The sequence below is a fragment of the Petaurus breviceps genome, unplaced genomic scaffold (assembly GCF_028583685.1).
Source record: "Petaurus breviceps papuanus isolate PSGF00001 unplaced genomic scaffold, PetGlider_PUasm1.0 90466, whole genome shotgun sequence".
Taxonomy (NCBI): Eukaryota; Metazoa; Chordata; class Mammalia; order Diprotodontia; family Petauridae; genus Petaurus; species Petaurus breviceps.
The window spans coordinates 709,763-726,982 of record NW_027187260.1 but is presented as its reverse complement, the minus strand read 5'-3'; the positions used below and the strand labels follow the sequence as shown (position 1 = coordinate 726,982).

At 38.6% G+C, this 17,220-nt stretch overlaps 1 protein-coding gene across 1 annotated transcript in view; it reads left to right on the top strand.

Annotated features, from left to right (window-relative positions):
• DNAH14 (dynein axonemal heavy chain 14) overlaps window positions 1–17,220 on the top strand; it is a 412,217-nt gene that overhangs the window by 256,465 nt on the left and 138,532 nt on the right. The window contains exons 51-53 of the mRNA XM_069062634.1: window positions 3,501–3,641; window positions 5,768–5,935; window positions 13,880–14,050. Of these exons, the coding sequence (XP_068918735.1) occupies window positions 3,501–3,641; window positions 5,768–5,935; window positions 13,880–14,050 (480 nt within the window). The remainder of the gene's footprint in view (window positions 1–3,500; window positions 3,642–5,767; window positions 5,936–13,879; window positions 14,051–17,220) is intronic.

Genomic DNA, 17,220 nt, shown 5'->3' with positions numbered 1-17,220 from the left:
TCCCACTGAAGACAACCTGGCAAGCCAGCAGGAAGGGGCCAGCACAGTACTCTAGGAGCCTAGCCTAGCCCCACAGGAACCAGAGGTTTCAGGCTCAGGGTGGCACAGCCAGCCACTTTCTGGAGGGACTTCAGTCCACCAGAAGCTGTGGTGGTTTCCAGAAATATCAACCCATAGATGCTAAGGACAAAGTGAAAGGTCAGTGCAGTGTGGAGCCTTTGCCCCCTGGACGAAGAAGCAGCTGAGGCGTGGCAGCCATGCAGCTGCCACCCAGTGGATGCTTCAGAGCTCCTGACCTACAGATTGTAGGGGGACCAAGCAACCAGTCTGAGGGGCAATTGCTCTTGCTTTAACCTGCTTGGATCTAGCTTGCTGTCTAGGGTAGAAGTCCTGGGGTGTGTGACCAGTTTGCCAGAGCATGTGGAGGCTTCAGAGAGGGCCACCAACTAATAGCTCAGGCAGCTGCGAAAACCCCAGCAATTGAGACAAAGCTCCCATCTCTGGTAGCAGAGTTCTACTGTGGAAGAATCTCAAAAGTCAAGTAATTGAATAGCAACATGAGCAAGAAAAGGAAGGAAAGCAAGCCCAGCAATCTGACATTAGACTCCTATTTGGGGAAAAAATGGATCAAAGCATGGAACAGGAGGAAGACAACAAAGTCAAAACTCCTGCACCAAAAGCTTGCAAGAAAAATATGAGTTGGTTACAAGCCATAGAGGAGCTTAAGAAGGATTTTGAACACCAAATAAGAGAAGTGGAGGAAAAATTGGGAACAGAAATGAGAATGATGCAAGAAAATTATGAAATGAGAGTCAACAACCTGACTGAATAAAATAACACCTTGAAAAGTGGACTAATTCAAATGGCAAAAGAGGCTCAAAAAGGCAATGAGAAGAACGCCTTAAAATGCCGAATTTGCCAGATGGAAAAAGAATCTCAAAAGCTCACTGAAGAGAATCATTCCTTCAGAATTAGATTGGAGCAAATGGAAGCTAGTGACTTTATGAGAAATCAAGATACTATTAAACAGATCCAAACAAATGAAAAAATAGAAGGCAATGTGAAATATCTCACTGGGAAAAACCACTGACCTGGAAAATAGATCCAAGAGAGATAATTTAAAAATTACTGGACTCCCTGAAAGCTATGATCAAAAAAAGAACCTAGAAATCATCCTTCAAGAAATTCTCAAGAAAAATTGCCCTGATGTTTTAGAACCAGAGAGCAAAATAGAGGTTGAATGAATCTACCCATCACCTCCTGAAAAAGATCCCAAAAAGAAAACTCCTAGGCATATTATAGCCAGATTCCAGAGTTCCCAGATCAAGGAGAAAATATTACAAGCAGCCAAGAAGAAACGATTTGAATATTGTGGAAACAATCAGGATAACACAGGATCTGGCAGCTTCTACACAAAGGTATCAAAGGGCTTGGAATATGATATTCCGGAGGTCAAAAGAACTGGGATTAAAACCAAGAATCACCTACCCAGCAAAACTGAGTATCATGTTTCAGGGGAAAATATGGTCATTCAATGAAATAGAGGACTTTCAAGCATTCTTGATGAAAAAGCCACAGTTGAATAGAAAATTTGACATTCAGATGCAAGAAGCAAGAGAAGCATGAGAAGATAAACAGGGAAAAGAAATCATAAGGAACTTATCAAAGTTGAACTATTGTCATTCCTACATGGAAAAATAAAATTGTAACTTATGAAACTTTTCTCAGTATGCAAATAGTTGAAGGGAATATAAATGTGTGTATATGTACGTATATATGTGTGTATGTATATGTACATATATATGTCTATATAGGAGGGTATATGGGTGTATGAATGCATATGTGTGTGTATATATGTGTACAGGTATACATAGAGGGCACAGGAATAATAGGAAGAGATGATGCTTAAAAGGTGAAATTGAGAGGTAAAAGAGGAATATAATGAGAGAAGATGGGGAGAGACAGAATGCGGTCAATTATCTCACATAGAAGAGGCAAGGGAAAACTGTTGCAATGGAGGGGAAGAACAGGAAGGCAAAAGGTAATGAGTCAACCTTATTCTCAATGAATTTGGCTTAGGGAGGGAATGACATACACACTAAATTGGGTATCTCACCCTACTGGAGAGTAAGGGGAAAGGGGATGAGAGGAGGGATGATTGAAGGCAGGCTGGGGAGAAGTTGGAAGCACACACTTTTGAAAAGGGACAGGATCAAAGTAGAGAACAGAACAAGTGGGGGGTGGGATAGGATGGAGGAAAATATAGTCAGTCTTTCACAATATATCAACTATGGAAATGTTTTGCATAGCTATACATGTGCAACCTATATTGAATTCCTTATCTTCCCAGTAAGGGTGGGTGATGAGGAAGGAAGGGAAAGGATCTGAAATTCAAAGTTTTAAAATCAAATGTTTAAAAATATATGTATTATTATTATCATTATTATTATTTTACATGCAACTGAGAAATAAGATATACCGGCACTGGGGCATAGAGATCCACCGGGCCCTACTGGAAAGTTGGAGGGAGAATGGGGGAAGATATGGGAAAGAGAAGATTGGGAGAGGGGATATTCAGTGGGATTGCTGTTTTGGGGTGGTGGGTAGGGGAAAAATGGGGAGAAAATTTGTAACTCAAAATCTTGTGGAAATGAATGATGTAAACTAAAAATAAACAGAAAAAAAGAGTGACTCGATCATATTGATTGTAATTTATCAGGTATAATTAAAATTAATATAATAAGTAATAACAATAGAATGATTATCTTGTATACACAAAGAAATATAATTGCCAAGTGAACTAGAAAGTTCTTTCCCATAAGTTACCTAGTTCTTTTCTCTGTAGAGAAGTCTACTTAGGAAAACCAAAGTGTGATATTGTGGCAGTGCAGTTAAGTATGGAATCAAAGTGAAAGAAATTTGTCATGTTGTCCATGAAACCTTCCTTGACATCCCCTTTTTCCCTAGCCTCATTCTTGAATGAAAATCATTTCTTCCGCCTCAGATTTCTTATAGCACCTGGGCACCTCCCTTGCCTTTATTTCACTTTAACTTATAATAAAGTTATTTGTCCTTTTCCACTATTTGACTGTAAGCACCCAGAAAGTAGGCAGAGTCTATTATACATCTATATTTGTATTCTCAGAATCTAGCACTTAATGTGCTCTTAATAGATTTTCATTGACTGAAATTCACCGCCTAGTCTTAAGATTAGGACATTGCTATAAATCTCTCATTCCCTGCTGAGTCTCTATTAAAAAAAATGTATCAGACTGGTAGAGAGAGAATCAATCTCCTAAGTAACATTTCTCCAAATAATGTGTTAAAGGAAACTGTTGCTGAGATTTCTAATATACCCATAATGCTATCTACAATGCACCAGTTTCAAATAGGTAGTCTCTTCCCAGAATCAGGTATCATATCCTTTTGGTTCCTAGATCTACTCTATCTTGTAAACTCAGAATTCACTGACTTTTTGATCTTCTTTTTATTTCTCACAGCATATTCAAGATACCTCTCTGATTGCTGCTTGTGGTATTCCACTTGGTGGGAAAAGTGATATCAGTCCACGTCTTCTCAAACATTTTTTCATACTAGTAATGCCTCATCCTCCACAACATGCCTTATTTACTATTCTTCAGGTAATGAATGAAGTTAGTAGAAAGTAGAAGGCTTCCATAGACTAAGAAGACTGAGGAGGGGGAAGGGATGTAAAGTTTAAAACTACTAACATTTAAAGAAAAATACCATCAGAGATTATTAAGAGAATCACTACAGTTGGGATGAAAAGTGTTGAATTTGTAATCAGAATTGCAGCTAATTAGCTATATGACCTTGAGTAAATCATTTGACCTTTTCTGAGCTTCAGTTTTCTAAAAATGAGGATAATAATTCTTGCACTCACTACTTTGGAAGGTTATCTTGAGGAAAGGGCTTTGTAGACTTTAAAGTCCCACAAATGTGTGTTATCTTTGTTATTTCATTTCCTCCTGTATGTTACATGTTTTATTATTCTGATCTCTCCTTAACATTTAGAAACACTTCATTTATTTTTTAAATAATATTTTATTTTCTCCAATTACTTGTAAAAAGTACATTTTAACATTTTTTTCCAAGTTTTGAGTTGTAAATTCTATCCCTTCTTTCTTCACCTCCATCTTCTCTCAATTCCCCCTTCCTGCGACTGGGGGGTGGGGAGGGATAGCAATCTGATAGTTATACATGTGCAATCATATAAACATTTCCATATTAGTCATTTTGTGCAATAAAACTTGAACAAGAAGAAAAGAAAGTGAAAAATAGTATGCTGCAATCAGTATTTAAACAACATCAGTTCTTTCTCTGGAAGTGAAAAGCATTTTTTATCATGAGCCCTTTGGGATAGTCTTGGATCCTTATAGTGCTGAGAATAGCTAAGTCATTGACCATTCTTCATGACGTCGTATTGCTATTACTGTGTACAGTGTTCTCCTTGTTCTGCTCACTTCACTTTTCATCAGTTCATGTAAATCTCTCCAGGTTTTTTCTGAAATCATCCTTCCTGTCATTTCTTATAGCACAATAATATTCCATTACAAGCATATGCCACAACTTGTTCAGCTATTCCCCAACTGACTGGCAACGCTTTAATTTCCAATTCTTAGCCACCACACACACACACACACACACACACACACACACACACACACACACACAGCTGCTACAAATATTTTTGTAAAAATAGACCCTTCCCTTTTTAAAAAATCTCTTTGGAATACAGACGTTGTGGTGGTATTGCTGGATCAAATGGTTTGCACAGTGTTATATCCTTGGGCATAGTTCTATAGTTTTGAACATAGTTCTGAATTGCTCTCCAGAATAGTTGGATTGGTTCACAGCTCTATGAACAGTGCTTTAGTGTCCCAGTTTTCCGACATCCCCTGCAAAATTTATCATTTTCCTCCTTTGTCGTATTAGTCAGTTTGATAGGTGTGAGGTGTACCTCAGAGTTGTTTTAATTTGCATTTTTCTAATCAGTAGTAATTTTGAGCATTTTTTCATATGATTATAAATAGCTCTAGAAACATTTCATTTCTAAGAAAGAGAACCTAAGTATTAACTAAGACGGAGGAACTAGTTGAATCATGTTATGCTGCTCATTGGTACATAGGCTAGGGAACTAGTGGGTCAGAGGGACATCTCATACACCCTGCTGAAACTCTATAGCTATAGAACATATATCCCCACCCTGCAGAGTTCTTCCCAATCAGATTGAAACTTCCAAGGGAAGCCTAGTATTTCACTACCTACCTAACAGTTCTTCAGGGAAGGAGGCTTTTAGGAATTCAAGTTGGTTGTTAAGTTACATTGAAAATCCTAAGATTTCATACCCATTTTGTGACTTCATATCATTGCAAGGAACTCAGAGGGTATATCAGTAGACCATACCAATCCCCTGAGTAATAAATACTTAACTGTCATCAACCAAAGTCCCCTGCCAATTCTTCCCCTCTACTAACAAAGTCTTGGAAATTCTACTCAAGTAGTAGCTTGGGAAAAGATGAAATAGGAAGCTTGAACACTAAGCAATCACCAGCACCAGCCTACCACCTGAGACTTGGACAAACCATAGAAATAATCCTGATTATCTGTTATATGATGGCTATTAGCATTTTAATAGATTTTAAACTTTAAACTTCCTGTTAACATTATAACGCCTAAATCTGTATAAACCCTAAAGAATACTTAAATATTTTTAAAATGTTGGTCACAAAATTTTCTTTTTTAGGCTCATCTGGGAATACACTTACACAACAATTCCTTCCTCTCTGATGTTCAGAGGTGCAGGCAGCAGTTGGCAGCAATTTCCCTCTCTATCTATTATCTCGTATGTCACCATCTGTTACCGACCCCAGCCAAGTGTCATTATATGTTTAGTCTTCGGGATTTATTTAAGGTTTGTATCAAATGTTATTCTAAATCAGTATTAAAATATATTGCTTATAGAAAATATAAATTTTCTCATTAAATGTGGCTTATATACTTGTCCTTTTAGATTATTGTCAGCCAGAGTTGCACCAAAAACCAAAATATGATCCTATTCTGGCTTGCTTGTTTGCTTTCTACTTTATTATGTGTTAGGGTTTCTGCTGAAGGATGGACAAGACAAAGGGAATGAAACGAAACTTAAATCAGGCAATATTATCACTTGTTACCAGCTCTGTTATTGAAAGCTGAAAGTAATCTGGAAAGTATTTTTGTATTTCAATTATTTATGCCTATCTCATTACCATGGATTGCTGTTTGTTCTATATGTTTGGGGGTTTTGGTGATGATTTGAGCATTAATTGGATGTACTAAAGCACTCTGAAGTCTATGAAGAAAAAAAACCTTATCTTCAAGGAAAAGAAGGAATTAAATAGTGTTTTAGGTTTTCCCACAGTTACATATCAAAGTTTTTAGCATTCATTTTTATAAGATTTTTGAGTTCCAGATTTTTCTCCCTCCCCCCTCCCTTCTTCTGAAAATGATAGGCAGTTTGATATAGTTTATACATATGCTATCATGTAAAACATATTTCCATATTCATCACAATTGTAGAAGAAGAAACTGATCAAAAGGGAAAATTGAGAAAGAATAAAGTAAGTGAAAAAATATGCTTTGATCTGCAATCAGAGTCCATCACTTCTTTAACTGGACTTGGATAGCATTTTCCTTTGTGACTCCTTCATACTTGTCTAGGATCATTGTGTTACTGAGAAGAACTAAGTTATTCATAGCAGATCACCACATGATGCTGCTGATACTGTGTGCAATGTTTTCCTAGTTTTGCTCATTTCACTTTGCATCAGTTTCTACAAGTCTTTCCAGGTTTTTTTTGAAATGTGCCTGTTCATCATTTCTTATTGCACAATAGTATTCCATTACATTCATATACCACAGCTTGGTCAACCATTCCCCAGTTGATGGGTATCCCCTCAGCTTCCAATATTTTGCCACCACAAATAGGGCTGCTATAAGTATTTTTGCACATGTATGTCCTTTCCTCTTTTTTATGATCTCTTTGGGATACTAACCTAGTAAAGTTATTGCTGGATCAAAGGGTATGTATGCACAGTTTGATCACCCTTTGGACAGAGTTCCAAATTGTTCTTCATAATGGTTGGATCAGTTCACAATTCCACCAACAGTGCATTAGTGTTCCAATTTTCCCATCTCCTCTCTCAACATTTATCATTTTCCTTTTTTGTCACATTAGACAATCAGATTGGCTTGAGGTGGTATTTCAGAGTTGTTTTAATTTGCATTTCTTTAATCAAAAGTGATTTAGAGCACTTCTACATATGCCTATAGATATCTTTGATTTCTTCATCTGAAAACTTCCTGTTTATATCCTTTGACCATTTGTCAATTGGAGAATGACCTATACTCTCATAAATTTGACTCAGTTCTCTCTATATTTGAGAAATGAGACTTTTATCAGAGATACTTGCTATAAAGATTGTTTCCCAGCTTTCTGATTTCCTTTTAATATTGGTTACATTGGTATTGTTTGTACAAAAGATTTTCAATTTAATTTGATGAAAATTTTCTATTCTACATTTTATAATGCTCTCTATCTCTTGTTTGGTCATGAATTCTTTTCCTCCCCATATATCTGACAGGTAGACCACTCCTTGCTCTTCTAATTTGATTGCTTCATTATCTATAGTACCTTTTAGCAAGATGTAGTTTCCTTCCTGATATCTTTTAATAAGGTACATTTTTGCTTTTACTTTGTCTAAGATCACTATTGCTACCACTACTTTTTTTTACTTCAGCTGAAGAGTAATAGATTCTGCTCCAGTCTCTTCCCTTTACTCTATGTGTGTCTCTCTGCTTCAAGTGTGTTTCTTGTAAGCAACATATTGTAGGATTTTGGCTTTTGATTCCCCTCTGCTATCCACTTTCATTTTATAGGGAAGTTCATTGCATTCACATTCACAATTATGATTACGACCCGAATATTTCTACCCATCCTATTCTACCACCTATTTGTCCTATCTCTCCTTTTACCCTTTTCCATCTCTTCAGTGTTTTGCTTTTGTCTACTGCCTCCCCTGATCTGCCCTTCCTTCTGTCAGTCCCCTCCACCCCCTCTTTTCTTGATCTCCTCCTCGCCTACTTCCCTGTCAAGTAAGATAGATTTCATTATTCAACTGATTGTGTGTATTGTTCCCTCTTTGAGCCAATACTGATAAAGAGTAAGGTTCAAGAAATGCTCATCACCCACCTTCCCTCTTTCCTTCCCCACCACTATAATAGGTCTTTCTCATCTCTTCATGTGAGATAATTTACCCCATTCTACTTCTCCCTTCCTCCTGCACCCATTGTACTCCTTTCTCATCCCTTAATTTTTTATGTCATTCCCTCAAACTCATCTTATATTCATACCTTCTGTCTATGTATATTCCTTCTATCTGTACGGTTAGTGATATAATTTTTAAGAGTTACAAGTATAGTTTTCCTATATAGGGTTGTAAACAGTTTATCTCTATTTAATTTCTTATGTTTTCTTTTCCCCTTTTTACCTGTTTATGCTTTACTTGGGTCTTGATATTGGGGACAAAAATTTTATTTAGTTATGGTCTTATGAAAGCTTGAAATCTTTCTATTTCGTTTAATCACCATATTTTCTCATGATGTATTATGCTTAATTTTGCTGGGTAAGTGATTCTTGGCTGTAGCCCCAGCTCCTTTGCCCTCTGGAATATCATGTTCCATGACCTACGATTCTTTATAGTTGCAGCTGCCAAGTTCTGTGTAATCCTCATTGTGACTCTTCAATATTTGGCTTCTTACTTTCTGGCCACTTATAGTATTTTTCCCATAACCTGATAGTTCTGAAATTTGGCTATAATATTCTATGGGGTTTTTATTTGGGGATCTCTTTCCTGAGGTGAGCAATGGATTCTTTCAATGCCTATTTAACCTTCTGGTTCCAGGACATCAAGGCAGTTTTCCTTGATAGTTTCTTGAAAAATATTGTCCAGGTCCTGCTTTTGATTGTGGCTTTCAAGTAATCCAGTGATTCTGATATTGTGTCTCCTGAATCTATTTTCCAGGTCAGTTTTTCCCATGAGGTATTTTACATTTTCTTCCATTTTTCATTCATTTTAATTTGTTTGATTCATTATGTCTCATAGAGTCATTAGCTCCCACTTGCCCAATTCTAATTTTTAAGGTGTTGTTTTCTTCAATTAGTTTTTGTACTTTCTGTTTTGTTTGACCCATTGTACTCTTTAAGAAGTCGTTTTCTTTAGTAGATTTTTGTACCCCCTTTTCCATTTGGTCAGTTTTGCTTTTTAATCAGTTTTCCAAGCTGTTGACTCTCTTTTTGTAATTCTCTTGCATCACTCTCATTTCTTTTCCCATTTTTTCTTCTACCTCTCTTGTATGATTTTTAACCTCATTTTTGAGATTTTCTACAAGTTCTTTCTGGGCTTGAGATCACTTTCCATTTTTCTTTGGGTTTTGCTCATAAGTGTTTTGACATCGATGTCCTCTTCTGAGTTTGTCTTAGTGTTCCATAATTTTCTATAGTCAGATTCTTTTTTATTGTTTTTTGCACATTTTTTTGCCTTTTTCATTTCTTTTAAATTTGGTCTCTGCTCCCAGGGTAAATGGGGCTCTGTATCAGGCTTCTAAGTGCCAGTGACTGTAGGCCCTGACTGTTTACTTGGTGCTGCACTGATATTGCCCTGAGACCCATGGGGGACCTTCATGTCTGACGCTTTGTGGAGGGGATGAGATGCATGGGGGCTGGTGAGTGGCACTGCTGGAGGCTGCACAGGTCTGGCAACTTACCTAGTGTTGAGCTGGCATCCTAGTGGTGGTATCTAGAATGTACTAAGGCTGGGGGGGGGAGGCTTCTGCATTCCCTGGGGGCTACGCTGAAGCATGTGGAGGTTTGGCATTGGAGGATGCCTGCCTGCTGGGGGAAACACTGAAGTATGGGGAGTTCCAGCAACTGGAGGATGTATGCCTCCCTGGAACCACACTGAAGCATACAGGACCTTGTTGTGGGAGGATGCCTGACCACCTAGAGCTGTGCTGGAGCATGTGGAGGTCCAGCTACTGCAGGATGCCTGACTGCCCCAGCTATGCTAAAGTACATGGTGGTTCTTGGAGGTGGAGTCTACCAGTTCCCATGGCTATGCTAAGGAATGTGGGGTGTCCTGGTGTTGGCATTTGTCTGCCCTACCCCACTCTGGGGATCAGGATCCCCCACTGGTTTTCTGAAATGGGGCTTACTGCTGGCTTCTGGGAAACTTCCTGTCCTGGACTATGATTCCCTTTTACCCAAGTGAGATGGACCTTTCTTGCTAATCCTCCACATCTCTGGGGCTAAAAGGCTGCTCCATCCTGTCTTTTTGCTGGCTCTGCTGTTCCAGGGTTTGTTCTGGGGCACTATGTTATGGTTGTTTGGAGGTGAATATGGGAGAGCTATAATAATTTATTGCTTACTCTGCCATCTTAGCACCAGGAAGTCCTAATGCAAAGAAGGAATTAGCAAATTTCTCAGTTGTATTTTTGTCTATACTATTGCCAAGTCACAAGTGTAGCCCTAAGTAAGTGGATTTGCATTGTAAAAGTAGGTTTGAACTCACAAGTCTTACATTTCACATGAGGCAATGATGTACAAAATCACTTCCTCAAAATGCTTTCAGTCTTGCTCAGGACTACAGGGATAGCTAACTAGTATAGCATAGGACTTTCAGAAAGATTGCCTTGATGTACATTGTCCATTCATTAATGTGGATCATGACCTAATTGCTGGGATGACCCCCGCAAGTTATTTAGCCTCCCTTTTCTAACTTCCAGTTTCCTCATCTATAAAATGACAAGGTTCTCTTCCAGCTCTAAAGCTTTGATCCTGTGAAATTTCTTAGTAGATAGTCAGACTTGCTATAACTGAATAGTCCACCTCCTTTCAGTCAATGTGGCCATGAGTCTCTCTCTGAAATTAACTAGACTAATCCTTGGATGCTAAGAATGAAGTCTATAACCAGAATTATACCTAAAGCCTTTTCAGTCTGGCAGGGTCACTCAGTCTTGAAGAAACTAAAGCCCCCTCCGAGCCATGGTGACCATCAAAGGAGAATTTTAATGGAAACCAAATGAAATAGTATTGATCATTTTGACAGCTCTTCTTCCCAGCTGTGGACATTATCCTGAAAATTATATTTTGCTTTAACATAAATAATGCAATTCTTCAAAAGGCAAATTTATAGTCGTATAGAGTAGTGGAAGGAGCAACTATGTGGCACAGTGGACAGAACTCAAGCACTCCAGTAAGACCTGAGTTCAAATTTAGCCTCAGACACCTGCTAGCTGTGTGACCTGGGCAAGTGATTTAACCCTGTCATCCTCTGTAAAGTGAACTGGAGAGGGAAATGGCAAACCACTCCAATATCTTTGCCAAGAAAACCCCAAATGGGGTCACAAAGAGTCGGACACAACTGAGAAATGACTAAAAAATGACAGTTATGGACAGAGCAATGAACTGGGGAGTAACAACTCTTCTACTTACAAGCTCTGTTGTTTTGGGGGGGTTTACTTTTCTTTGCTTTGGACCAGTCTAGTGATTTCATTGGTATTGGGAATTCACATTAAGGAAAGTCCCTCACTCAGTGCAGACAACTACCATTCTTCAATTTAGTCTTTGAGAGCTGACTATGCCAAAGTAAATGACTTATCCAGGGTCACAGAGTCTGGGTGTGTCAGAGGCAAAACTTAAACCCAGGTCTTCCCAACTCAGAGACTGTTATAACACTACTCGCAAATCATTACACCTTTGTAGAATGCACTTTCCTCATCTATGAATTTAGAATATGAGATTAGATGACCTCAAAAACTTCCATGCTTTCAGTTATTCCCTCTATGCAAATGACTCCTAAATGTCTGTTTGTAGCCTTGAATTCCTGATCTGGCTCCATGTCCTACTGCACCTTTGACATCTCCAACCTATGATCTCCATCTGAATGTTCATGGGTACCTCAAACTCCAATATCCAGAAATGTATTCATCACCTTCCTCCCTAAACCAACCCTTCCTCTCCACTGCCCTGTTTCTTCTGATTTCACTGTCATCCTTCCAGTCACTCAGATGCAAAACCTCAGGCATTTTTTTAGTCTTTCCTCTTCCTCATTTTCTTCTTATCTCCAGTTACCCTGTCCTGTTTATTTTGCTTTCACAATATTTTTGTGGAATCCCTGAAAAAAAAATCATCTAGTTTATGTTTAAAGCCTTCCAGTGACAACATCTGCTTATTCCCAAGTCAACCCACTCCACTTTGGGATTTTGTTGTTTAGTTGATTAGTTTTGTCTGACTCCTTGTGACCCCATTTGGGGTTTTCTTGGCAAAGATAGTGGAGTGGTTTTCCATTTCCTTCTCCAGATCATTTTACACATGAGGAAACTGATGGAAACAGGGCTAAGTGACTTGCCCAAGGTCACACAGCTAGTAAATGAGGCCAGATTTAATCTCAGGTTCCCCTAACTTCAGGTCTGGCACTCTATCCAGTGTGCCACCTCACTGCCCACTTTTGGGTAGCTTTAATATCTGGGAAAATTTCCCTTATAGACAAAATCTGCCTTCCTGCAGCATCTACCCATTGTTCCTGTTTCTGTGGTCTGGTGGGGAGGGAGAGAAGAATAAGTCTACTACAAATATTTGAAGACAACTACCAAATCCCAGCTAAGTCTCCTCTCCAAGGAGCCAATATGTCTAATTTCTTCAGCTGATCCTAGTGGCCTCCAGTGCCCTCATGATCCTCATCATCTACCTCTGAAGGCATTTCAGTTTCTCATTATTCTTCCTAAAAATCTAGAGCACAGAAATGTCCTGGTGATACTGTGATGAGTCCTGACCAGGAGAGGAAACACAGAGATTCTTACCTCCGTAGACGTCTTTTCAGCCGATTTTCATCCCCAGGATTGGACTTTACATTTATCCCTACTAAACTCAGCATTACAGATTCAGTCTACTGTTCTGGTCTGTTGAAATATGTCTGGATCCTTACTCTGTCATTCAATAGATAAGCTATCTCTCCTAGCTTTGGGTCATCAGTGTATCTCCTAAGTATACCATCTATACCTTTATCCAAGTAAGTACTAAAAAATATTTAACAGCACAATGTCAACTGTAGATTCCTGGGACATTTCACTAGAGGCTTCCATCCATGCTGACAGTGATCCATTAGTGATCACTTTGGGGATCCAGTCATTTAGTCAGTCCTGAACTACCCCTACAGCACTGTGATCTGTGTGTTATGTTCAGTTGTTTCAGTCATGTCCTATTCATCATGACCCCATTTGGGATTTTCTTGGCAAAGATACTAGAGTGGTTCTACATTTCACTTTCCAGCTCTTTTATGGGTAAGGACAAGGTTAAGAGACTTGCCCAGAGTCACACAGCTAAGTAAGTGTCTGAGATCAGATTTGAACTCAGTTCTTCCTGATTCCAGGCCCTGCATTTTGTCCACCATGTCACCTAGTTGCCTAAGACTATTTTAATAGCTTCCTATTCTGTCTTTCTGTCTCCATTCTCTTTCCTAGCCAATACATCTTTCACAGAGATGCCAAAAAATGTTTTCCTAATGCAAAGAAACTTAACCTTGGGCCATATATCTCCCTTCATTGGCTATCCTTTGCTTCATCTTCCCCCAGTCCCATCCATTTTGCTGTAAACATAGATCATAGTTTGTAGAAGTGGGTAATATTTTTTAATTGAAATAATTTTCTTAATTGTAGAGCCCAGACATACTGAGGTTATTAGCAATCTGGTTATTTGATATTTTGAAATATTTTTGAAATACCTCAATGACTTTTGAAAATCTCATCTTTAAATTTCTCATAGCTACTCCATGGATTATTACAAGCTAACAAGTCAGTTGTTGTGTCCAAGGAAACTGCTGCCCTGTTCTTTGTACATGAAGCAACCCGAGTATTTCATGATCGCTTAGTGGATACTGATGAAAGAAAATTTTTTTTTGAGCTTCTTTCAAATGAACTAGAACTCTATTTTGAGGTAAATGTATTCTTTTTTTTAGAACTTTCATTCTTTCACTAAGAACTTTGGGGAAAAGAATGTTGTTTTCATAAATAGTCCTGAAATATGTTGTCTTAAGCATAATTTTTTAAATTGCTATTAAATTAAGCATAATTATCACTTGAAAAGTCACTGAAGAGTCTCCCTAAAGATGTCACAAAAAAGCAACACTAAAATGTCACAAAAGATGTCACAAAAAGCTCATATGGATTTCAGATTGTTTTCTCCTTCATCTGAGATATTTGTTGAACTTGTAGAAAACACCATTCCCACTAGTACCATCAAACGTACTTTGAAATTTTAAATGAAATTACTATTTCTCAAAAGGAAGGGAAAGAAGCTTCCTGTGAATGTATGGGCCATGGGAAATAGCTCCCTGGTCCCTGCTGAGGAAGGGAAAAAACTTTTTTCCCATCAAGACAAAGGAGGAAGAGTTTTTCTGCAAATGTCTGAAGTTTTTTATTCTTACCTTTCCCTCAGTGGGATTGCCAAAGGAAGGAAGAGTTTTCTCCACTGGTAGTTGAGTAGATTTTTAGTTTTTGTCTTTTCCTGGTATGATGGCCAAAGAAGAGTTGGACCAGAGGACCTTAGGGTCCAGAAGAATTGGACTTTTTTGTCCGCATCCTACCAGTGTCCTCAGAATAATAGTGAATGTGTCACTGTGTCCACCAGACAAGCCAAGGACAAACTAGATGCATTAAGAATAATCAGCTTCACAATCTGGAACTATGCCCAAAGGGCTATAAATACTTTCATACCCTTTGATCCAGCAATACCACTCCTAGGGTTATATCCCAAAGAGATCATAGAAATGGGAGAAAGACCCATATGTACAAAAATGTTTATAGCAGCTCTTTTTGTTGTGGCAAAGAATTGGAAATTAAGGGGGTGTCCATCAATTGGGGAATGGCTGAACAAGTTGTGGTATATGCATGTTATGGAATATTATTGTGCTATAAAAAACGGGGAGCAGGCGGTCTTCATATTTACCTGGAGAGGCTTAAAAGAACTGATGCTGAGTGAGATGAGTAGAACCAGGAGGAATTTGTACACAATTACAGACACAACGTATGTGTGATGACCAACTTTGATAGACTGGACTCTTCTCAACAATGCAGGGATATAAGTCAATCCCAAAAGACGCATGATGGAGAGAAAAACGTGCATCCAGAGAAAGAACTAGAAAGAACTAAATTTATATCCAGGTGGAAGCAAAATACCTGAACTTTTTCATTCTCTTATTTGATTTTATGTCCTCTTTACCATTTTTCATTCCAGCTGGTACAATCCATCCTTATAACCTGACCATTGTATAATGTGAAAGTATCTACAGATCCTATACTTGATAATAAGCCACCATGGGGGGGAGGGGAGGGAGGGGGACAAAATGTGAAATTCAAGGAATTGTGGAATTGAATCCTGTAAACTAAAAGGAAACAAACAAATTAATAAATTAAAAATTGAATTTAAAAAATAAAGAATAATCAGCTTCAAGACTCTACAAGGAATTCAGCAGAAAACTTCACCACACCTGAAGGGAACATTTGGGAGACTCCAACCAAATGACCTCTGGAAGCTTGTTGGTATCTTTGTACATGTGCTCTATGCCCTAACCCAACCTGGACTCTCTTCTTATGGGAGAGTGTGTCATGGACTTTGGCAGGAAGGAGGGGTGGTATTTATGGACCAACTGTTCTTATTATACCGCCATAGCAGATTCTCCTTTCTAAAAACTAATTAAATCTGACTGAAGAGCTGATTATCAACTGATAAGCATGAAGAGAAGCGTGCTGGTGGAGGCTCCGGAGGACAGCCATGTGATACTACTTGGGTGTAGGGAGATGTGACTCCTGATTATCTGAGGGACATTTTGAGTTTGGCATTTATGAGGGAGAGAGACTTTGGAGATGTGAGCTACAGCATAATTCTTTAGCCCCAAGGGAGCACAGTAGCTGCCCTCCAGAGACCTGATTTGTCAGTGAGATTAGGAATTGAAATGGTAGCTAAAAAAGCAAAGGGCAGTTACTGCTGTATCTCACTGTTATTAAGTACGGAGTTACTGTGTTCCTTACAAAGACAGAGGCCACAACTCATAACATCATAGATTTAGAATAGAAGAGACCCTGGAGGCCCATCAAGCCCTACCCCCTCATTTTACAGAAGAGGAAACTGAGGTGGAGAGAGATGACTGGCCCATTAATATGAGTTTGCAACATCTTAGAGCTTTGTTCATCATAACAATGAGAAAGATTCCAGCGATGGTAATAACCTGACACTGAAAGGCAGAAGAAGTGAGAGGGGAAGGAGAACTCATCAGCAAAGTAGTATAGAAATAACTAGTTCATTTTACATTGAAATGGAGGCTAATTCTAAAATTTAATTGTTTATGATCAGACAAGATATAGAAGGTTCCTTTCTCTTTTCATCCACAAGACAGATACAAGAATTACAGCAGGGATGGAACTGATGAGATTTTGCAATGGATCAGTTATGAGGGATGGGGAAGAATGATGAGTTGAGAATGTCTCTGTAGTTGTAAAACTGAATTAGTGGTACCCTCGATAATGGAGCAGAGTTCAGCACTGTGGAAAGAGCACAGCTTGGAAAGAAAGCAGAGGTCGATGGGAAATTACAAAAGCATTCCTATCAGAATTCGGGCATTTCAGAGTCCAAGCAATTAGGGATGATGGAGAATCCTCGCTATGGGAGTGAAGATGTGGTTTATGGTGGTTTAAGAGAAGGGTGAACTAGAAGAGCAGCATTTTTAAGAGGATGTCGGCATGCATCCTGAAGCATGAGTGACAGGGCTGGTGAGCTGCAAGCCCGGTGCTGAACTCCTTTGTGAAAATGGATCGAGACCTTTTGGTCAAGGATCCATATTATTTTTCAAAACTCTTTTTGGGGAATAAGTTCCTCCTTCTAGGAAAATTACGCTAAAAACAGCTTGAAGTATTCCCAGTTTCACATCAAAACTCTGCTGCAACAATGTCAACTTTGTATCTCAGTTATTTACACGCACAGGTTGCCAGACGCTTTTTTTTTTTAATTGAGTCTAGGTTAATTTCAGTTGCAGTTAAGGAATGGATGAAGTATTTTATTTTAAAATATACCATTATACCTCATCACTCACAAACAAATATTCAGACTGA